A 24,458-nucleotide genomic window follows, 5' to 3' on the forward strand; every position below is an offset into this window, starting at 1 on the left:
GCAGCAGTTCTTCAGCACGGGGCAGCATCGTGCTGTGGAGGAAGCACCAGTGCCATGACTTCAGCCTCGGAGTGCTGAGGACAGCACATGGACCCTGAAACCTCACACGAGGGGCAGATGGATTGCATTGCAGTGTCCCACTCCCCAGAACACTGTGGGCAAGCACACAGAGCAGATGCCAGAGGTGTATCTTCACCCCAGAGCAATGGCCTTACCATTCTGGGTGCATTTCACCTCGTTTTCCAGAATTCTTCTGGAACCCAGAGGGGTTTTTATTGTGCAACACTTCCAAGGACACACTTGGGCAGGCAGCATCGCCTCCCCGCTCGCTGCCCCAGCGCCTTCAGTGCCAAGCGTGTGGTCTCCATGCAGCAGAAGAAGGCACCAGCCACAAGTCTTTTAGGGAAGTCCAGGGTAATTCCCTGGAATACTTCCTAGATGTTCCACCTCTCTGCGGATGTATCTATCTCCCTGTCTGAGCAGCCTCGTTTCAGCTCCGTGCCTTCCCTCTTTCAAAAGAGATGCTCAGTTCTGCTTTGCTAAACCCTATTTGGCAATGTGTCTAAACACACGCAAACTTAATTAGTTCAGGAGGGAGACTCGGCATTTGTGGTGACGGATAAAAGTAATGGGAAATGAGACAAGTCAGAGCTGGCAGGGAGTCCTCACTCAAGCCTCGTTCGCTGGCACGGCGCTAATCAGATGTGACGCTACACGCTGCTGCACCCAATCGGCGGCGGAGCGGCGCGATGAGCTCCTCTCCGAGCGGCTGCAGCCAGGCTCCCTGCATCCGTCTGGTTGGAAACATGAAATTTATTTTCTGCTCTGCCCTGGAGACGCTTCCGGATTGAATCCTGGAGTTAATGGTTTAAAAAAAATTTTTTAAAAGGAAGAGGGAGAAACGAACCGCTCACTGCAGCCTCGTGGCCAGGAGTGGAGTCTTCTTTTCCAGCTGACTAGTGAGGCACAATCCATGCGAGAGACCACTGAAAATGGTGAATCAAGTATCTTGGGCCCAGATCTGCGTGTCCTGCTGGGCCAGCTCACCCCACAACCTCTACAGCTCACCAGAAAGAGGACCCAGCTTCACTTCTGTTTTCCCTACTACACAGCTCTGAAGCAGAAAAAAAAAAGAAGGTTGCCCATCCCATGCAGACACTGAGTTAGGACGTCATTACCTGGGAACCTCGTTATCCCACTGTGAAAGGGATGGAAAGATGGGCTTTGAGCAGATGCAAATTACAACCCTGTTCCTCACAACCCTCACTGAAAGCAGTAATTTGGACTCTCAGAACAGCGATACAACAGTAAAGAGCTGAGAAAAGAGAACAGGTGAGAAACAGAAGTGTAGCACATCCTTGCAGCTGTTTTTGTGTTGGTCTCTAACAAGAGTTAGAGTACAATATACAAAGAAAAATATGTATTAATTCAAAGCAGAGACAAAGGAATTGGCAATATAACTCAGACACAGGTTCTGGTCATGGCCTCAGCAGAGACCCAGTAAATTCTGACTCAAAAGAGCATGGCAAATTTCTCATCTCCACTAGCGCTTGTGCTGCTGCTCCCATCCTTGTATCTCATGTCTCACTAATCACACCAAGAAGAAGTAAGGAGCTGCCACTCTACAAAGACCACTCTGCAGGGAGAAAACCAGTGCTGATTGCTCCCAGGCTGTGTGCAGTTTATTTAGGCTTCCAAGCTGGGGAAACCAATGTCACAGGGAACACCAAGTAACACTACTAACGAGTTGTGGATGTCAGCTTAGCATTGTACGTGTCAAGTCCATGCTTTACCAGGGTGATAACAACAGGGGTCTTTACCCGGCACGGTGAGGAAATGAAAAGCTGAAGCGAGATTATAGCAGTCCAGGTGAATTCAGCACAGTATGACACTGATCTGCAAATATCTTACAGATTAGATTAATTTAATTCTTAAACACAATTCCACTTTATTTTTAATCCCATTTTCAGGATGCTGGTCTAGCTGTTTTGGTAATTAAACATGCGCATTCACCAAGACTTGTAGATCCCAGTCCCCACCTGGTACTCTCTCGATCCCAGTCACCCAGCTGATGGACATGACCTTAACGACAAGAACACCAATGAAGCGTGCCAGGCTTGGCTCAGGCTCTTTCCAAAGGCTACTCTGATTCACATCCAGTTAACGTGCCAAGATGACAGAGAGAAGGCCTTGCATGTCAAAGTCAGGTAAGGGCCACTGCTTGATTTGGGCGTACAGTAATGGTGTTCATTCATGCGCTCAGATACCCATCCCTTTGGAAAATACATTGGATAAAACCAGAAAACATTACAAAGCCCCGGTTTAAACCTTTCTTGGGGTTATGAAAGGATTCATTTGCTAGAGGGATTATCCTAGGCAGTGATCTGGCACTATGCCTAGCACCTACCTGTCTTCTTAAACAACCCTCCACTCCCAATTATGCACGGCAAACAACGATTTCCCTGAAAAACAAAGACTAGGGACAGTCGGAGGCTTGCAAGAACAAAGACATCCACACTACAGGCAAGCATGGAGCAGGAAAGCCCAGAAAAATCTCCCTCCCCTTCCATACTCACATCACTTTCAAATCCCAGTCTCCACAGGTCACAAAAATCGACTTGACGCTGGGATCTAAGAGGCCTTCCTTCGCCATCCACTCGTCAACCCTCTGAAAGGAAGGCAAGAAAAGGGGATGAGTTTTGCAGAGACAGGCCGAGCCACAACAGTTAAACTCAGATAAGCTGCTTGCAATCAAGAGAGAAGAAAATTGTGATCTTATCCACCCCTCTCCCTCTCTCTCTCTCCTCTCTTTGCTTGCCATCTGAACAACAGCACGTTTGGACCTTTGAAGATTTCTGATAGGAGACATCAGGCAACCAGAGCGGAGATGATCTTATCAGACATCGCAGCCGCGCTGCTCGCAGAGGGATGGGAGTTGTGCAGCGTTACCGGGATGATACAGCCCTGCTGTTACTTGCCATACCTCTGCTTCAGCTCTCCCTGGACCAAATGGGCTTGTGCTAAGTAGAACCTGTGTCCTCTCCAGCCAAGAGGAGCACACTCATTTCTTGAAGCTCTCCAGCGTGGCCTGGGGGAGGGAAGCCAAAGCAAGAGGCTCCACCGTGGCTCTCCAAGCATCAGGCTGGGAACTGAGAGGAATCAGGCAGCAAAACAGAATTGAGAGATTCTGACTACCTGCTTTGATAGCCACTGGAAGCAGGTGACAGGCTGCAACTCTGCAGCCTCGCCAGCAGCATTTCCAGTGCTTCAGCAGGAGAAATCTCTCCTCTTCCCATCACTCGACACCTTCAGCTCCTGAACAAACAAGCACGCCCCAGAAACTGTCTGACCCAGATCAGATTTTAACCTAGAAATGTGCAGCTGTGCTAACACCTTCTCGGTCCAAATAAATCCACAGAGGTGTTTCCACGCTCTGTGAAACTCCTGTGGGATCGGAGGGGGCCATTTCCTGCCATACCCCAGTGGCGGTGTGCATTCAGCCATCCAGGCAAAGGTGTGTCCTCCTGGGGCAGGTAACAGGCACGGCCACGGGTGCTTAGGGCCCCGTGCCGCTGTCACAGGCTCTCTGCAGGGCAGGAAGGGCTGCCCCAAAAGTAGAGCCCAGCCTGCTGCCCCCAAGCCCTGTGCCTCCCTCCAGCCGCCGGGATCTCGTGGCCAGGCTCCTGCTGCGACCTTCCTGAAGTCCCTGATGTGAGCGCCCGCGAAGCGCCGTCTCCATGGAGGATTTTCAAGCCTTTGATTTGATTTCCGCACATAAGCAATTGTCGCAATTATTCTGATTAGGAACAATTAGGTAACACAGCAGTGGAAATCCTGACAGAGACAATGCATCGAACGGCAACCTGCAGCCCAAGCGGGCTCTGCTTGAGGAGGTTTCCTTCCCTATCTGACTACCAACAAAAGCTATTGATGGAGAAATACTCCCAAGCTAATTAAGCCCTAAATGCTGTAGGAATTCAGCATTAAGCAGATGGCATTATTAGGGCTCTATCTGCATTCGCACATCCTCCAGATTAGATTTCAGAGGCATTTTCCTTCTATACCACGTGTATTATCGAGCGTTTAAACAGGTAGAAAAAATTAATTTAATAAAGTGCTGAGGGAGGGAAAGAAAAAAAGAAGGCAGAGCTCCCAGAGCAGTGATCTCGAGCAGCGTCGTGGTGCTTTAAAACTGGCTCAAGAGAGAATCGCCTCTTCTCCTATCTACTGGCAGGAGTTTGGATATCTTGTCAGTACCCTTGACATGAACAGCTGGAGATGACAGATCAATGGTTCAATACTCTCAGCAGCGTGTCACTGACGTGACAGCAAATGTTATTCTAATGAAGCTGTAATCATAGTCAAATTACGCGGTTCGATTCTCAGCAAGGGGAGGGTGCAGGGAGCGAGCTGAAGGGAGGACGACAGGAGCAGAGGTCAGAGGTGAGGAAATAAAGGTTACTCTGCTTACCTCAAGCACTTGCTGGAGGCTGGGCTGCCCATCCACCATGCCTTGAATAATCCCAGTCAGCTGAAACGAGAGACAAACAGAGAGCAGGCGTCACAGCGGCACTCAAAAGATCATTAGAAAGGGCTCCTCTCCTGTCCATCTCCCTGCGACCAAACCACGCTCCCCTGACCCCAGTGGGCACATTGCTGAGGGGCCAGCGCAGCAGAGCCACGGGCAAGGGCAGAGCTCCATCCCAAAAGCAGGACACAGGGGGGCTTCTGCCCGCACCACAAAGCGGTGAAATCCCACAAGGCAGGGCACGATGGAGCCGTGGTGCGGCTGCACACACCGACACGATGCCCCAAATGCTGCCCCCTTCCAGATCTCCAGTTCTGAAGTTGTCCCGAATTACCCAAGCAGGGCAGCTACTGGGGGCTCTGGGCATGCCCCTGCTACCAGCGAGACACCAAAATTGTGGTGTCAGACAAATGGCACAGGCCACTGCTGGTAAGGCAGAACCACAGCGGCTCCATCCATCCTCCCCTGTGCTGGGCAGCAAAAATCACAGCTGGACAGCCTGGCTGCCCGAAGGTAGGGCACACGCACAAAAAGATGCGGTCTCACGGGCCTTTGCCTGCATTGCCCAGGCTTGCTCGAGGCACACAGAAAACAGATAATTTTTCTGTCTGCCTTCCAAGTGACAAAACTGTCTTTTCCCATATTGAATATCGGAGGTCAGTAGCTTGCCATCAATGCACCCAAGTAATTAAAAAAATCATTATCAAACCGAGCGCACGCCACGGGATTTCGCTTCATCTGGCGCCTTCCTCAAGCTACCCACACCTCGCACGTTTTCATAACGTGGAGCTCAGCCGCAGCCCGGCCGCACACCCTGCGACCTGCACGTGGTGCCACAGCATCCGCCCGAGAGCATCCTCCGGGCACTTTCCCTGCAGGGCAGAGCTCACCGATGTGCACACCACAAACCCTGCCCCAAACTGTAGGGCTAAGCTTCATGAAAAGCACAGCAGCCGAAAGCAGCTCAGCTGCTTCCACCTCTCTGTTTCGCTGGCGCCTCGGCTTACAGCACTGAACTCGGAAGGAAGGAGAAAAAAAAAAGAAAAAAAAAAAAAGAAGAGATTAAACTCCAATTAAACTGTAATTACATTTAATGAATACCAAATACCTGACTCACTGAATAAACTGTAAGTGGAAAGATTATTTTCTCATCGTGACTTCCATGGAATGGTAATATATACCTTTTAGGGAAAGGATTTTAATTTTAAGGATGTAGAGTTCCTCTAGGTGGGTTTCTCAAGTTCATCAAGCCATTATGAGGTGGAATTTTAAGGAAGTGGAGAGACACACACACTCTCATATTCCAGAAACTGTTTTTATATTAATCTGTATTTTAATTGGGTAACAGCTGCTGCCTACAGACTTCCTGTATTCTAGGAGGCAAATAGATTTAGGAGATTAATGCGTGGCTCTTGCGAGCATTTTTCAAAGCTCCCTGGCTTGTTTCTTCCTCCCCTCGCTGTCCTCCTCTCCAGGTATTTGCCTGGCAGATGTGGGCAGCTCACCTCCCCACAAGGGGCTGCCTCTGGCTCTCAGGGCAGCTCAGACCAAACCCCTGGGAGCAGATGACAGGCGAGCATCTGGGGAGATGTCCGGCACCTCCTGCACCAACGTTAGTGGCTTCTGCTGCTCCTGCTACCTTCAGGACCGCATCGCTCAGCACCACAGCTCCGGTACAAACCGGTGCCCAAAAGGGACCAGATTTCTCCCCTCTCACACTTTCTGATCCTTTCTGCTCTCAGCTGTGTAAGTCACCTCTAACACCCACCCCAGTGCCTTGGGTTGCTGCGGTGCTGTTTGCTCGCGCAGTTTTGATAAAATATAAAAACATAAAATGGCACAATTGTAAAGTTTCACTGGCGATCCCAAGAAGCACATGGTGCTTGGGAACATAAACAAGCCATAAGGCATTTATCCTGCTGTACTTTTATTGTCTGTTCCTTCAGCAAAAAATCAATGAAAATTTATCATAAAAAGAGAGCAAAGTACCATGAAAAAGCCCGTACCAGCACCCTGTGTGTGGAAGGAACCTCTCACTTTAGCTCCTGGCATGAGCTTTTTGGGCATTGGACAAACCACCTGCATCTTCCCAAAGGGTGCGAGGAGCTTTTTGTACTTAGCAGCAGCTTCCGACCACCTGCGACTGCTTTCCACTGTCTCTGCCGAAACATTTGGCACCCCTCTAACTGTAACCAAGCCTTAGGACTCATGTTTTAAAGTCAGGTGAGGAGAGAAGGGACCAGACCCACAGAACGATCCAGCACGGAAGGTGTGCTCTTAGCCACCGGTGTGGGAGGTCAGAGGGACCTCCTGCAGCTCGGGTACAGCACAGACACACCGAAACCTAACCCAAGAGATGCCCCCAAGGGTGATCATGAGCTCTCCACCTCGCAGACACCCTTCCCATGCGGTGCTGTCTTCGAGAAGTGGAAGGTGAGAAAGGCTCCAGGCTGGAGGAGGAACATCAAGTGACCCCAGTAATCCTTCCACCCCAAACAGCCCGACTGCTTCCTGCCAAAGCGAGGAGCAGAGAGGGGAAAGCAGCAGCACAGCAGCCAGGCTCTCGTGCAATGTCAACACCGCTGCTTTGCTGCAGAGTTTATCTGGGAAACCATTGTATTTCTACTCCAAGACAGTTTGCTGATTACCTAAGCACTTGTCTCTGGTGTACAATCTGATAATCAGGCCCGGTCTTTCTTTGTAGACAAAGAGGCCAATAAATCTCACCCTTTGTAAGTAGAGGTGCACAGACAAAGCCCTTTACTGGCATTTAGCAAAATAGGTATTTTTCAGGAAACAGAAAGCAGCTGAAAGCTGAAGGCAAGTGCTGGAGGCGGGCAGGCAGTGGCTGCTGGGGAGCTGGATGTAGGGCAGAGCCAGCAGTGTTGGGGCGCTGCCTGGCCACACCACAGCACCCCTGGGTCCCCCCAGCACTACAGCCTCTGCAAAAAGCAGCTGCAAGTGACGGAGGGATAAAGAAACAGCAGGAGGAAGGATGCAGCTGAAACGGTATGTCAGTGTGAGTTCATTAGTGAGATGACTTCTCTGGAAATCAGATGTACAAAACTTACATTTGGGGCCTTTCTCTAGAAGGTAACATTGCTCCTGGCAGAGATCAGGTGCAACTGGGAGATTTAGCACAGCACACATTGTGCAAGCGTGTAGCCAGCGAGTCTCATGCGGGTAGGGCCAGCCCAAGTAGTTGTCCAGCCTTCCAGTACTATGCTTGCAAAAATGTCTCCGTTATAGCTATAAATGAGTGAGAACGGAGGGCTTTCGGAAAGCCCCTCTCCTGAGAGTAATGTTTTCTGGGCTTACTCTTTTTTTTTCTTTTCCTTTTAGTTTAAATAAAATACCTTTGGCTGGGTTTTAGTTACAGGAGAAGGAAAAAAAAGAGAAGTGTGTGTGTATATAAATATAGGTTTTATTTTCTTATTTATTTTTACAATGTGCAGATACAGAAGGGGCTAGCTGGTCCTGGAAGATGTTTCACTTAACACACAGGAGCCATTTTTCATCCAACTCGTACGTGGAGGACAAGCATGTCAAAGGCCAAAACCTGCAGCTGCGGAGGCTGCAGCAAACACACCGTGGTGTCAAGGAGCCTGGATGAGACCAGGCCTGAACAAAAGACTCGGATGCCCTGATCCCACAGTCAGTGCTTTAGTTACGGAGCTGGCCAACATCCGAACAGTGCGGTAACAGGAAAAAAAAACAAAGCAAACAGGACTTATAAACTCTGTGCTGATGGCTGCAGCAGGGGGGGAGTGCTCACTTGCAGAAACAGTTAACTTTGTGTTGAATGAAATAAATAAATAAAAATAAATCAAGCCCCTTTCCTTTGAACCATCAGGGCTCACATTTACCCAGTTCCTCGCATGCTGCCTTCATCCTCTCATCCCTGTCTCGGGAAAGGTGGCTGCAGCTCCAGAGCAGCTGTCCTTGGCAATGAGGAACCAAGGAACAAGATGCCACTTCTCCAGCAAGTGCTTCAGGTACCCCACAAGCACGTCATCAGTCTTAAAAATCCTGATGTTGGTTATCTTACCACTCTGAGGGGCTCATCAAACCACACTGGAGAGTCACAGCTCCGAACCACGGAGCAACACGACGTGTCCTCCCCCTGAGCCACGCTCTCTTTTTTAACCCTCCCCACCAACGAGCACGTGGCACAATCACAGAGCTCACAGAGAGGCTGCAGCATTCTGCACGTCAGCTAACACCCAGCAGTGCTTTCATTTTGTGGTCACCCAGCAATATCTTCGTTAGTTGTGAATAGAACTGATCTTAGCTAGCAGATCATAACCAGGAACACTGATTATGAACCCAAACGGAGGCCTTTGCATTCTATGACAATGACAAAATGATCCCCGTGTCCTTAACGTGAGGCTGGCATGCCACCCTGCCTTGCAGCTGCACTGTGAAGAGGCAGCCCCGACCCCGGTGCAATGGAAACCTGCTCCCCAGGGAGACTCTCGGAGCACCAGGGAACCTTTGCACTTTACCTCTGTGCAGAAGGGCGTAAGCTGGGGATGCACCACAGGCTGAACATACATGTGAAAGGTGGATTCGATCTCCATCGTCCTGCCATTCAGCTTCAGGATTGGGAATTCGATGATCTCCTGCATAGGACACAAAGGAAAGCAGCTGTTCACTTAAACCAAACAAAAAAGGAAGCAGGATACGATCCAGCTTCTGTCTGTCCAGCAAGGACATCCCAGGGGCTGCCTGACGCCCAGTGCCACCCTCTCCATCCACCTCACGCTGCTTTTGGATGCCACCAGGAGCTCTTTCACACTTGCAGGCTCCTGCACGAAGCAGCTCCTTCCCTGGAGAGGCTGAAAACAGAGGCACACAGAGCATGGCCACAGAGGGAGGAGAACTGGGAGCCCCCCCAAACCACCCCTCTGCAATATAGCACAGCAGCGAGCCCTGCTTCATTCTCCTCTTTGTAGCCGATTTATGCTGATAGGGAAATAAAAACGTTCTTCATCAGAAGAATGTTCGGTTATTTGAATAATCAGCAATCAAAAATTTACACGGACCTGTTAATAAAAAGTTTAAACAAATTCGGTTACGATGGATTTCACAATTATTAAAAAATACGCGTGGAATTAAAAAAGCCGACCGCTGAATAAAAGCGATAAAATCCTTTGTGCTCGCGCCCCTCCTTCCCCGCTCCCTCTCCTCCTTCCAGTTTAATGTAAGAGGAGAAGTGACAATTTGTTTGGTGTCTTTAAAGAATAATTTGTCTATGTTATTTAATAGAGATGCATGGCACCAAGGTTCTGGAGTGCAAATGAGCCCGCTGAGTGATATCCATGCAACAAGCCTCTCAAATCACTTCTGGAGAGAAACGGGGAGAGGGAGAGAGAATAAAAAAAAATATTGCTTTTTAATATTCAAAAACAGTTTGCAAAATTTAATCAAAGCAGAGCAAAAGCTAACATTTTTACCACTTTGACATTTTTATTAGCGCTTTCATAAATTTTTAAAACATGAATGGAATTAGTTTAACAACAAAAAAAACTGCCTGAAAACATCTGGAAGAGACAAATAAGAAATAAAAAAAAGGACAAAAAAAAAACCCTAACTCCTGCGAGTAAAATTAGCATGTAGAAAAGGCAGTCGCTGCAGAGGAGCTGACACAGTTTTTGCACCCTGGCTGCGACCCCCGTGACCCGCAGGCGGAAATTATCGTGAGGTCACGTATGGGAGCTGCTGACATCACCTCCCCAGCAGGCAGGGGGACGGCGAGAGGATGGGTGGGGAGATGGAAATAACAAATAATTCAAATAGCCGGGGGAAACACCCTGCAGCCCTGCTGGGGACAGCCCATGGGTGCATGTACCTGGCCCTGACCACGGTGTGATGCAAGGGGCACGTGCTTACTGTGATGGGAAGCTGGAAAAGTAAAGGAAATAAATGTTAGTAAGTGTCCAGGTGGAGACACCGAGAAGTCAAATGGTTTCCCCAGGGCCAGCTATGCTGCACGCAGTGCTCATGTACACCAAGAGAAGAGGTTTGGGAGCATCCTTCCCCACTGACAGCCACCAGGAACAACCATGTTTCCCGCTGCTGGGAAGGGGCAGGGAGGAGGATGCAGAGGCAAAATGCCTGCACATGGCCTGGGTGGCTTGTGGTGCAGCCCAAGTCCCCAGCTTTGGCCACGCAGCATCTCCCGTGCAAACAGGAGAGCCTGACTCTGAACAAGGACACAGCTGCACGGGGCGCTCCCTGCAAAACAACCATCACGGATGGACACTGATCAAAGAAAACATCTGTTCAGAAAGCAAATGGACTGTGAAGTTCAGATCCAGTGACAGGACGGTGTAACAGAGCCAGCTTTAACCCAGCACAGCACCACCATGCCACCAAATAGCGCACCCAGTCCCAAAAGGGGCTGGGGAAGCTGCCCTGGAGGTCTGCACAGGGTGAATACCACACCAGGTGAGCCCACGGCGGGGCGAGGAGAGGGCTCAGCCCCCCGAGAAGGGCAGGCGCAGGCTGCATTTCCCAGCAGGGCTGCGTTGCAATGCAGAGCTCGGTCCCACGGGACCAGCGATGTCCTCAGGGGCCATCAAGCGGCTGGATGCGAAGCCGGGCTGAAAGACGGCCCCGCCGCTATCCCAGGCACAAAAGCATCGCCTGCCTCCGAGAACCACAGGCAAAAAAAAAAAAAAAAGCACTTCCAGGAGGGTCAGATTAAAACAGACGGAGGAAATAAAAGAAATAAAAAGCTCTACTTAAAAAAAACGTGGAAAATTTAACAATATCCAGCGTTACGGCAGGGCTGGGGGGAGCGTGCAGCCAGGCAGCTGGGGTGGGACCCACGGAGCAATTCGAAGGGCTCAGGAGAAGGAGCGGCAGCTCTTTTGGGCTTATTTGGTCAGTTTTTTTTTAAGCGAGCGGTAAAGGAGCTTTCCCAAAAGGCTGTTTATCTGCACGCTTCCTCTGGCGGAGATTTTTCCAGTCTCTGGCAATGTTTGCTCCACTGGTATCTAAGGCAACAGATACCAGCCCCATGAAATCAGCCCCACTCCTCACTAACGACGTTAGCCAGTCCTGCAATGAAATTTAACCTGTGACACTGCTGTACTTTTCATTTAAACTTTCATTTGGAGAGAAGCAGTGTTTGGAGACCCTGCAGTTTGTCCTGCTAATAAAGACAAGTGTTGGGACCTTTAAAGGTGCCATTCATCTTTTGCCTTTATTAAATTCAATTTTCTTAAGCCCATGATACATCATGAAATTAAGAGTTGACATTCCTGCAGAAACAAAAATATCTATCAAACATAAACAGAAAGGGGGAAAAAAAAGAGCCCTCTATTACCATGAATTTATGGCTCAAAGTTGATCTGTTTCCACTTTTTTTTTTTTATTTTAACAAGCATATGGTTTGTTTTAGATATCCGAAATGTTATTACGGATCTAGAATTTCATTAGTAATTATTACGAAATGGTGAGCACTCAGACACACACGCACACCCCCAACAGCCCGCCTCTCCGACAGGCAGCCGGGCGCTCGCTCACGTTTCACGACAGCCCCTGGCGAGCTTAAAATACTCAGCTCCCTCCACCACGGGCTTTCTTTGCTTTCCTCCAGGTGGGGAAAGGTAGAGGAGAGCGGGGGAATTAACAGCAGCTCGCTGTCGTCTCCTTTCTTCCAGCAGCCTGATGGTTCTTACATGCTGCCCGGAGATCTCCACGCGCTCCCAGGCGCTGCGACGTCGCCTGCTGCCAGCAGCACTGGGGGCTTTGAGGTCTTGCCCCCCTGCAGCTGCTCCTGGCAGCACAGCCAGAAGTTCGGGACGTGCTCCAACGATGCTGCGGAGGTCCAGAGCCTGCAAAGAGCCACGAGCTCCCAGAAGAACAAATGCCCCCGCTCGAGTTTTGTAAGCGCCGCAATTAGGTGCTTTATTTACCGCTGCAAAGCGACTTGAAAGGAAATCCAGGAGTCAAAGCAGCAGCAATAAATAAGCGGCTTTTTATTTTTTCCCTTCCCTCGCCCGGGAAAAGTTGAGGGTGTTTTGTGTTGAGACATTCTGCGCGCGGCTCCCAATTACAGGCATTTGCATTTATATTGTTGGAGCACAGCGCTCCTAAAATCAATATTAACACGCTTAGAGGAAGAGGCAGCGGCACCCTGCCCTCCCCTGCGCTGCTCCCCCAAACCCCTGAACAATAGGAACCCGCAGAGCCCTGGGCTTATCCAGATCCATTACGGGGCCACTCTCCGTACAACCACCTTGCCTGCATGATTTCAGGGCATTTCGCACAAGTCCACGTGTCACCTTGCCCAGATTTTTTTGCCTTTCTTGTTTCTTTAAAATATTTTCCCAAAAAGAGGTACCTGATGCAAGCCCTCTGTGCAACCTGGCTGTCCCACGGCGGGCAGGCTGCAGGGCGCTGCACAACGGCTACAGATTTCCCCTTAAAAAGCATTTGAAAAATTCCTAAGGGTGTGTGAAATCACGCCTATAAAGGCAGCTTTTCCCTGCACGACCATCCTAAACGCAGCTCCCCTCCCTGCAACACCCGAGCGGGGATGCAAGAAGTCAGCTGCCTTGGTTTTCCTGATAATAACAGCGATGACCAAGCAGACAACCACTCGTACTAAACGCTCTCCTGTACCAGCACAGACCTCTGGTTCAGAAGGGCAAGCAGCTGAAACTGCACTAATGTCCACAGCGCAATCTTTTTGCTCATCAGTTTGGGTCCGGGAGCACTGGCATTACGAGGCTAAAGGAATACGATGCCCTGCAGGACTTCCCGGCCCTCAAAACCTTTCAGTCCAGAAGCCGGCGTGAGAAGAGGACAGGGCACACTTCGGGAGACTGATTTATATATTTGAGGAAGGCCGTGTGGCCTACTCAGTTCAAAAACTACCAGGGAATAATTTATCCCTTACTCCCACCCCCATTTGAAGAAGTTTAATAAACACGAGAATAAAAGATGCCCATAAAAATCAGAGCTGACTGTTCAAAACGCAATAAAAACAAGCAGATGCCTTTGAGAGAAAGGGATATTTTTTTTTTCCTGATAGGGAAAAGCATAAAACTTCCTACCCAAAGACTGCTTTACATCTTCAAAAAAGGTAAGGGGGGGAGAGGCAGGGGAGTCTGACGGAGGGGACAGGCTCAGCACCAGCTCGTTTTGTTCAGTTTGTGTTTTTTTTGTCCCGTCTTTCAAGAAAAAAAGTCATTTTATGCACAAGGAGCTTATTTCTTAAACAAACACTCGTGTTTTTGATTTACACCACGGGCTGCTCCTAAATAATTTATGGCGGGTTAAATTTATTGCACAGCCCTGGCCGGCTGCAAATTCGAATTGCCAAATAATTAGATTTTAGGGCAATGCTTATAAATTATCCGCCGATTTGTCCGGACTTGTTTGTCAGTTGCTTTGTGCTTCGGGTCATCTTTGGCATTTCGCTGTTTGTGTTTTAATTGCTGATTTACACTTTGACAGATGAGAGTTGATGCCTCCAAGATCCGGGAGGGGACGGGGGGGGGTGGTGGTGAAGAGCAGGAAGAATCTGAGCTTTTAAAGGCTTGTGATTCTCCTTTTTTTTTCCAAGGCAATTAAAATGGAAAAGGGACACAGTAAGGACAGCCTAGCCTAACAGGTCTGCCTCCCCTGCTTCCATTCAGAGCCTTAATTATTATTTTAACTAAAGCTGCTTCCAAGTGAGCAGCCTCGCACCGGCCCTCAGGGGCAGGAGCCAGGATGACCTCAGAGGTCTTTTCCCCGGTTCTAAATTTTTATTAAACTAACCCAAACTGGGACCACGAAGGCAACACCTCTGTGACGAGGGGCAGCAGGACTCCCGAATCAGGGCTGTCCCTTCCCAAAGGCTGCCTACCTGCACGCAGAGGAGCCTCACGATGCTTCTGTCCACGGGAAGTCACTCTGTGTGCTGATTAACACCGGTAAAAGGTCTTTGGGGAAGCAGCTGCCCCCCAAATTGCTTTTTCCCATCGCTACCTATTTAAAGTACCCATTTGCGCATACCCAACAATTTAATACGTTCAAACCATTGCCATATCTTGGAAAAGCACGGCAGGAAACGTGCACCAAAATCTGAACAGGAGGGGACAGGCAGGAAAATGAAAAGATCATGAAACAACGAGGAAAAGATGACACGAAGACAGCAACTGCTCCTTGATCGCTGAGTACCCAAGGGCTTTTCCTTCCCCCCTGCTCTTAGCTTAACCTCACCTTCTATCCCCAACGTTCAGGGGCTGAAACCTAATGCCAAAATCTGGATTTCCTTAGTTTTGAGCCGTCCTTGGGGTTCTGCACTGACATCAAACCTGGCTCATGGTTTCAGGTGCTTCCTTACAACCATGAGGGTGAGGGACCATTCTTCTTTCTTTAATAGGAGCTGAAACTCCCATCTAATCACATGCCCCCGGGAGCTGGAGCTTTAAGAGAGCCGTCTAGTCCATGCACCTGCCCGAAGGCATCACCACCTGCCCCTAAATCATTTCCGACTTTGTCTAGGCTGTTTTTACAGACTCCAATAAGAGAGACTCACGCTCCCCAGGCGCTCTGTCCTAGTGTTTCATTAGTCTTATCATTGGAAAGTTTTTCCTAATGCCTCATCTGAATTTCCCTCGCTGTTGTTTAAATTCATGACTGCTCTTCCTATCCACAGCAGACGCAGGCCGGAGCATTTCTCTTTCAGATCCTCTTGAAATGGTCTTAAAAATTTTTTTTGAGGTATGGAGTCCTAAGTGAACCCCTTCTCCAGCTCAGATCCCTCCTTGAAGGGCACGAACAGGAGCATCCACATCTTGCACATGACATTTTCCCCCTGAACTTCTCACTGTGAACATGAGGACTTCTTTCTGCCATTTGTACCTGATGTTTAAAGAGCAGGCTCACAACCTTTGTCCTTCCACCCCAAACAAAACCTTTGGTAGGCATCTGCTCGCAACCTGGATCCTGCCTCTCACCATCAGAGTCATCTTATTCCCCAAAAAAGCACAAAGCTGTTTTGACCTTCCCAGCAGCACGCAGCCATCAAGAATAAAGGAGAACCTCCCTCCTCGTTCCACACCTGGGATGAGAAATGTACACACCAACATTTCAACTCACCTCCTCAAGCGCTACAGGCACGTATTTAACCACCCAGAAAATCTCCACTGACGCAGACAACGATGTAAACCCAACGTTTTTAAGGGAGACTTCACACTCGAACCAGGTTAAAAGCAGCACACGCAAATTTTCAGATATTACCTACTACAAGACACCTACACTATAGCCTTAAGTCCACTCCCTTGAACCACAAGCAGCTGGCCTGTGCAGTCCCCACTGCAGAATCATCAAATCACTTCCAGATCCAACCTCTTCACCTGCTATTGAGCAGCACGAACGATCGATGTTCCCAGCAGCGCTAAAACATCTGGACCGGGCAGAAAGGGCATGTTAGTGCATGTAAATGAACAGCCAAGGGTTTTACAAACATCACAGCTAACCGCTGGTGACAGCACGTTCCTGCCTGGCACTGAGAGCTAAAGGACACGGCCAAGAGCTATGCTGCCAGCCAGCAAGTGCCCAGACTGAGAGACAACGCAAGGAGGGAACAAAGGGGAAGAAAGTGTGAGGCCTGGGCACATCCTGTGTCCTGCTCACCAAAAGGAGCTGAGCTGCACCTTCTCTTTGTGGGGAAGGCTTTGTTGTAATCTACGAGAAGACCAGCTGAATGCACTTCGGAATAGACAGCCTGAGAAGTGGCCTCCAGAGAGGTGATGTGCAAGGGAGGAAGAAGCCGTGGCACCGTTCCTTACCTTCAGAAAGGCACACGTCACCCTCAGCTGCTTCACGGCGAGGCGAAGCAACCTTTAACCACAGCACAGCCGACTGCTGGTTCAGGAATGCGCACAGATCTTTTCTTTTCAGGGTGACTGAAGCTCAACTACTTGTCTGCTGCAACAACAAGCCCGCCTAACTCTGCAACTCGTCACCTGAACGACGTGCAATGTTTGCACAGCTAAGGATACAGCGCTCAAACGGCGCAGGTGGGGAGCTGCCCGCTGCCACGCACGGCTGCTGGGGGGCTCGGCAGGCTGCGAGGGCAACGTGACTGATGGCTGAAGGCAGTCGTCTCATCGGCCTGTCAAGGGCAGCCCAACGCCGGGCAGGTTGGGTCAGGTTAGGGCTGCGGCAATTGGCCCCTCAAGCAGCTGGTATTTTAGGTTTGTTGATATACTAACACCGGGTTTGTGTCTGTAGGTAAGAGATTGCTTTGTATTTTGGCATGTCAGGTGTCTTGCCCGGTGGTCTCGTGGCTGCGCTCTCCAGGTTTGGGTTCGGTGGCTGTTCAGGTTACCGAGCTCGTCAGGTTTGAAATAAACACAGCTAATTCCACTGCCTGGAGCCACAGCCCGTCCCGTCAGCTCCACGTGGGGCACGGCGAGGTTGGCCCCACTCACTGCAAGAGCGAGGGAGGTCTGCAAGGCAAAGCCACTGCTCCAGAGAAGGCGGCTTTCGTGGGCTGCACCGCAGCTGGTGCCACCGACATCGCAGCACCAATTCTGAAACGCTGGCTGCTCCCTCCCAGCCCCACATCTTCCAAAATAAAGACATTATTCTCAACAGCGGTCAAGCTATTTCACAACAGTCCAGTGGAATTGCAATGAAGTGCATGACATACGGAAAACACAATAAAAAAGAACTGCATTTCTTTAATTTCAGACGCCCCTCATAGTACATTAGATTACCAATATTTACTTGCTCTCGGAAGAATTTGTAACAGCTCAGATGAACCAGCTCCAAGGCCTCAAAAAGTTTTTTTTCCCCAAACAATTGTTCCAAAAATTAATGTGAACAGAAAAGCCATCTAAAATAGCTTTTATATGAACTATTTCCTGACACTTTAAGAACTTAAAGCATTACAACATAAGAAGAATGGCGTAACCGCAGCCATGTAGCTTCATTAAACACAGGGTATAAAGTAAGCCCTAATTGGCAAAGAGATGATAAATACGTATTTTTTACTTACTTTTAGTAAGAAAAAAAAAGGAAAAGGCTTTAAGCGACTGTGTTACATGCATCTTTAATGACATTCCTCTAGAAACAACACTGTAAGAAGCTGAATTGAGAGCTATGTATTTAGAACTACACCCAAGCCTAAGCTGCATGAAGACAGGTAATTGCAGATTAATATTCCACTGTAATACTTACACACAAGAGTGCTGAGTTAAAGTTGCCATGGGAAACAAGCCTGAATTTCTTCACTTTCCAGCAATTCATGATCAGCCTTAATAAAGGTTTTGGCAGGTGATTTCTAATGCACTGAGCTGAACAGCTACACAAAACCCGTGCTGGCAGAGAGCTGCTACGCAGGGATATGTGGATAGGACACGTAGATTGGCACATATCCCTTGTCTGCTCCTGGATGGGACAGTGACGATCTGCTACCTCGTGAGCCACCTCCTCTATTCCCTCTCAGGACCTCAGCTAGGATTGCCCCAGCAGCTTTCATGGAGCACTGCCTGAAGAGCACGCAGAAGACACCTCGCAGCCTGCCGGTCCCTCCTGTAGCCTCCTCCCACGTTTGTAATTGCAGGGACAGAGCCCTCCTAGATGTCCAACTTGCTACCAACTTGCCCACCCCTACCACTTCCCCTGAGCACGGAGCTCAGCACACGTGTTGCTAAGCCCTAAAGGTGGTAGAAATCAACATCCATTCACATCACAAGCTCAGTCTGCAAATCACAGCAGCTCAGGGGCAGAGAGGCATCGTGCAGTTGTCCCTACCACGGGACCAACACCACAGGTAGAGGAGTATGGAGATGGAGAAGCAGCGATCGCTGTGGCCACTCCAGCTGTACCTGCCTGAGACTGAGAGCCAGGACAGGGAAAATGCATTTAATGCTCACTTACACCAGCTCTCGAGGAAACGCAGCCTGAAACCAATTTAAACTTGTCTTCATTTGCACTTAGTGTTACCTTAAGGAAAGGCTGGCTCTCATTTGTTAATGGGATTTTGCCAATCAGGAAAATGTACCATGACCATACAGGTTTATCTGCACTATTACTATTCCACTTCAAATTATTATTACCCTTAAATCATTACTGTTATATTTAAAAATAAATCAGTAATTGAACATATGCTTATTTGCAGTCTCAATGTTTACAGTTCCATGTTGAAGTGTTGAGTAATGTTCTGTATTTGTTCAATTACAAAGTATGTCCAGCTTCATGTGACAGAAGCAATTAAGACGCACATAGTAACAGTCAAAATGCACGTTAAACAAACTTGAAACAAGTAGGACACACTGAACAAAACGATCAAAAGAATTTCATATTTAAAACACGCTGCTTAAGAGAGCAAGGAAGGTATCACCTGTAATTAATCTCTCTGCCTCTGGTGACAGCCTCCTTTAGCAATGAGAAGACCTGAACATTTCAAACCTTCCTTTCACAGAGAGTGGAAGAGGCAGCTTTCTAATTCCCAACTGATTATCAAATTTGAGCGAACCCAAGACACTGAAGTCAAGTACCTGAAAAATTGACACAAGAAACCGGTAACTTCATCGCTACCAAAAGCTCAGCGAGCAATCCTAGGTCCAGCTCCTGGATTCTGCCAGCCCAGGGGTCTGATGCTCTTTTACACATCCATCCAGCAGGTGTACAAGCCTGAGCAGCATTTGTTTTTCATGGAAGTGCTTTTAATGGATTACACTAGAGACTGACACCCTACGTAGAGACAATTTCATACTCAGCTTTGAACAGCTCTGATTTCTCTCATCAGACTTCTTTACGTTTAAGAAAATCATTGCTTTTTGCCCACTCTGCTGAAGTTGAAGGTGAGATGCACATGATTACACCAAGTGGGGCACTGCCCCTCGCTGCAATAATAAAGCAGGGATGCAGGCAGCTGCAGATCTGAGCTCCTGAACAGCCACTGAAAGCACCGGCCACCATAAACACGGTGTACACAAGGACGAAGGGACAGAAGAACAATTCCCACCTATTAATGCATCTTCTCCTGTGCATCTGAACCACCACATGTACCACCCTCTACATGCTGACAGAGCACAAAAGAGGCAGGCACTTGCAAACTCTCAGCAGCCAGCAAAGGGAAAAGAGCAAGCGACGAGCTAGAGCTGACAACTGAAGCACGCTACCACTGCCGTGGCCCCAGGACCACCGACCTGCACGATGCGATGGCTCCTGCCTGACCCCACCAGGCTTTGGATCAAATTCCAAACACACAGGCAAGCTTTAAAGAGATGCGCGGGGGCAGCCATAGCCATCCCTTCCTGCCAATCCCCTACTGACCTTTGGCTGGTTAAAGCACTCCGTGTCACAGACCGTGCCTCCAGTCTTCAGGTTTTCCCACCTACACGTTTGGGGCAGTGCCCTTAAACCCTCCGCTTCCTTTTGTGCCTGGGACGTCCCATCGCTCCTAAATACACCCACAAAACCTGCACGCCAGGCTGCCTCTTGGTGCGTTTAAACGCGTGCTTTGATTTGGGGGCATATCTCTGGCAAGCTGGGAGGAATCGGGGAGGTGACAGCAACCCGCGAGGACGCAGGGTGGCTGGAGCACACTCCTGGTGCTACTGCTCCTCTGTGGACGTAGGGCAGGGACCAGGACGGAGCAGAAATGGTAATGCAAAGGGCAGCTGCCATACAGCACTCTAGGGCCACAACACAGATGGCTTCCTGGGGGAATGCTGCTGTCCTTGACCCTCCCTGATCCCCATTATGGAGGCCGTGCCGTGAGACCTTAGAGGGGACAGCACAGCATGAAAGGGGATGGAAAGGCAGGAGTCTTTGGGGCTCCCCAAAGAGCCTTTCCATGAAGGACTTCCCCAGGGACAATGTCAGTGAGGCTGCTGGAGAGCACAAGGAAACACTGCGGGAGGGGGAGCAGATGTGGCAGGCACACACCTTGGTGTAAATAAAAAGACAGCTCCTTCTGCTGAGAAGCCGGAACATTTTGAAGAGCAGTTAGTGAGAAATGTGAAGTGCACTGCACAGTGGCAAGTGCACTCTGCCAGACTTCGAGGCCGAGATGGCTAAATTTACAGCTATGACTACCCACCGAAAGTAACTTGGATCACGGCTCAGCTCTGTGTGCAGCCTCCTCATCACATTCCAGCGCATTCGAATTTCATTGCATCACCTACTAGGCTTCCATTCTGCAAGCAACGTAACAAAGGCAGAAAAAGAACTGGGACCGCAGTTAAAACCAGCACCTGACCACGTCTGGCTCCCAGGTCTGTCCTCAGACCACAGCTACAAAACCTGCCTGGCACTGCTCCACTGAAAGATCCCGCTAGGAAGACCTTGCACGAACCATTCCTGAACATCCACAGCAGTTTGCTCCCCACGACACAAAACCTCAACAGCAAACAGAGCTAAAGCCACGCTGGTCAGCAGACAGGGAAGGTGTAGGTAGGGGCACAAGCTGACAAATCCCTTTTCTGTAAAGTTGCCTGATTGCAGCAGGCAACTTCAGCCTTTTCAGAAAGCGGTACTGATTTCCATGCAGCAGGAGCCGTCCCCTTATTTGCCAAACTCATTTGTTTGCGAGGACGTGAGGGACTGACAGGCCTCACACCACACGAGATACGACACGGACGCTGCACACAGCAGACGGGAAAAACCACCAGCAATGAACATCTCCACCTTAAAGGTGCAACAAAATATATAGCAGAACTGCGTTGGCCCAGGCCATTACTTTCCCCGGCAAGGACTTGGGGACAAAGCTCCTTAAAACAGTAGTAATCATATTCCACTCATGCTCCTTTTTACTGCCAGCTGTAAACCAGCTCCCCATGCATCATGGTTTTGCATCAAAATGCGTGCAGACCAAGCCCATATCCAAAGGGACAAGGGAGAGCCGATTTACAGCTTTGACAGGGCTGTGCACCCGAGGCTGAGCGGGCAGGAAATATCCTGACATCGCACTCGGAGAGCGCTTAAAGCTGCTGCCAGAGCTGGACGAGCAGCCACAACAGCCTCCCACAAAGACCCAGCAAAAGGGCAGCAAATTTGCGGTCCTTTTTTCAGGCACCACTGGAGACCGGTGGCACCGCTGGGGAAGAGAGGAGACAGGTTTGATCCCAGCCTGCAGCACGCCTCTGACAGGAGCCCGAAGGAAACCACAGCCACACTGGGAAATGAACACACTGCACTGAACCATCTCAGTAATGAGATACCCCGTTGATTACTGTCCAGCCCTCAGTACAGTTGAAGCAAAGCAAAGAGAATTTATTCTCAGAGCCAACGCGCCAGCAATAGCAGCAAGAGGCCAGTTGCTCAATGCACAGGAGGGCGTGAAGTCCAAGCTCCATTTCGAGACTCGGAAATTCTGCCGGTTTGTCACTAACCCAATATTATACTTTGTCTTCTTAGCATGTTTTTCCAATCGAAATGGAAACCCTAGCCCCATCCTGCTGACAACTGAGAATATATTTACTACGTTGCTCTGCACTATTACGGGAGGACTGCCTGCAGAAAACCATCTGAGCCTCAGGTGGATCTCTGCACGTCTCAGGAGGTAAAGCACTGAAAAATCGCCCCGAAGCTGACCAGTTCATATCTCATTACACTCCAGAGTTAACAACCACACAAAATAACTTCAGTAACAGCCTTTTTCCTTGCAGAATCAAGCAGGGTTGTCGGGAGTACTCTACCAATGCAGGTTCCCAGCCTGCAATTTTTAAACCCTCTCCACTTCAGGCAGCTGACAGGCATGCATGGCTTTAAGTAGCATTTCTGATATTGTATTGTCGCTTCCCTGATGGAAATCATGCTCCTCCTGTTTGTTCCTCACAGTGCTCCTGACAGAGCGGGTGATGGCTAGGAGCTTTGGAGGACCAATGACAGGAAGAAGGTGGCAGAAACCAAGGGAAATGAGCAAGCGAGCACCGTGTCTTTGCCTTCCCTCTCTCACAAAGGGCAGCAGCAACTCACGAGGGGAAAATTAACAGGCTCAGCTATTTACCTGAGGATGAATCTGTGGTTTGTCACACGTGGCCTCAAAATCCAGCACTAAGAAGTAGTGATATCTCTGTGGAGGGAAGGACGACATTGCTGCCATGGAAGCTCCGAAGCCGTGGGACGCCAGTTTCCTGCTTACGATGGAGCCGTACCCTTTGAGAACACCAGGCGGGCGGAGGGAGCACACAGCTTGTCTTGTCCTTGGAAGTAAGTTTTGGGGAAACTTTGCTGCTCCAGTATGGAGGAGTGCTATCATTGAACATCCAGAGGCATCTGAAACTGAAGAGAGACTCGTGTTACTTAGGCACATCTCATCTCTGCCAGCATTGCTCCACCGCACTTCTCCGTTGGGGGTTTTCTCCGTGCTTCCCGGTGGAGCTTCCAGCACTGCAACCTGGAATAACAGCAACCTGCCCTCAGCACCACACCTGCCATCTGGACTGAGCTCACGGCATCCAGAATCACAGGTAACTGGAAATTAACCTCTGCAAACAGCTCTAAATGAAAAGCCATGAGACACGTGACACAGATTACACCTCCCCGTTGGACCTTATCCTCGCAGAACACAACACAAACCACGACGCGTGAAACGTCTGACCTAAACCTACCGAAATTTCAGAGCCCTTTCATCTGTTCATACACAACACAACTTCTGATACACGGCAGGAGTTCAACACCAACACTACCACCCATCGGAACAGCCTGGCCCTGAAAACGCCTGTCAGGCACACCACAACCTCCCCATTGCACCACAAACACACACATCTGGGGGCCAGAGGAGCCCTCCCTGGGGAAGTTCTCACTTGCCCCAAGTACCAGGTTTCCCTGCGATGCGATTCCAGTGCTGCACTGGATTTCTCACTTCAGGGATTTCTCTGAGGAAGATCCTGGTACAACAAACTCAAGCTGTCCTTCCAGCTAAACACAAGCCAGGCTTTATAGGTTATGATCTTCCTCCCCCCTCCCCAGAAATACCTCGCGTAGCCATCCCCTTCTCATGCTTGTATTGAGTAAGGGGTATTTAATAAATTGCCCCACCCACAAGAGACTGTCTGGATTTCCCCCCTACCCTTTTTCTTTTCAAATGTTGCAGGAAAAACCTGCTCCCAGGTTTGCATTTATGGAGATGAGAGCAAGCCCTGCTCGTGGAGCTGGCACTCAGCAGTGGCAAAACAGGGGAATTTAGGCAACCCCATCCTCCCAAGCAAGGATACAGCAGGGCGTAATTCCCCACAGACATCACATGCGAGGCTGGGGACAACGGGCATGGCCCGGGCACAGCCCCATCGCTGCCCAAGCCCAGCCACGCGTGCGCTTGCTTCTCCTCCCTGAAATGGGAGAGAGGAAGCAGAGGACTCGCAGCCCGCGCCCAAAGTCGCTATTTGCACAGAAGACAGCATTTGCTCTTCCCCATCCGTTAGTCCGTCAGGTAAATAAGGCACGTGCCAAAACACACACTTAATGAGGTAAATAACACGCCTCCAACAGCGGCTAAATCTGTATTTACCTGCGAGCCCGGCGAAACTCGGAAGGCCCAGATTAGGAGCTAATTGCGGCTGAGCAGGCTGCGTGCTCTGAGCAAACACACCATGTGCACCCTGCCCTTCGGAGGGCGGCGGGGCAAGGAGCACCTGGGCACTGCATGGCTGGAAACAAGAGGAGCTGGGGGGGGGTTCAGGTGGAGCCACTGCCCACGGTGTGAACATGGCTGCACCTCGTGGCCCTCCTGTTGGGGGGGAGCCCTTGCTGTACCGACACAGCGTGCCTGGTACCTGGAAAACTGCTGACACAAGTCACAAAACCACAATAACCAGAGCCACGCTGCAAGCACAACACCGCTTTTATCCTGAAGGGGCTCAGCTCTGCCTACTGCTTCTCCATCTACGGCTTTCCCTGTCATTAACAAACGCGTTACCACCCGACAGAAGTTACATTCGCTTCTAACCTGCCCCAAAAAAGAGGT

At 49.7% G+C, this 24,458-nt stretch overlaps 1 protein-coding gene across 5 annotated transcripts in view; it reads right to left on the minus strand.

Moving 5' to 3' along the window:
* ERI3 (ERI1 exoribonuclease family member 3) overlaps positions 1–24,458 on the minus strand; it is a 110,171-nt gene that overhangs the window by 79,427 nt on the left and 6,286 nt on the right. For 3 of the 5 annotated variants that reach the window (XM_082766347.1, XM_082766346.1, XM_082766345.1), the window contains exons 2-5: positions 22,500–22,774; positions 9,034–9,150; positions 4,472–4,531; positions 2,577–2,668 (exon numbers count right to left, since the gene is read on the minus strand). In XM_082766347.1, coding sequence (XP_082622473.1) covers positions 2,577–2,668; positions 4,472–4,531; positions 9,034–9,150; positions 22,500–22,751 — 521 coding nt within the window. In that variant the 5' untranslated portion in view covers positions 22,752–22,774. Of the gene's footprint in view, positions 1–2,576; positions 2,669–4,471; positions 4,532–9,033; positions 9,151–22,499; positions 22,775–22,923; positions 22,946–24,002; positions 24,274–24,458 lie in introns of those variants that run through there. The other 2 variants (XM_082766343.1, XM_082766344.1) reach the window with 2 other exon arrangements.

This window comes from Aythya marila (genome assembly GCF_965140915.1).
Source record: "Aythya marila genome assembly, chromosome: 8".
Taxonomy (NCBI): domain Eukaryota; kingdom Metazoa; phylum Chordata; class Aves; order Anseriformes; family Anatidae; genus Aythya; species Aythya marila.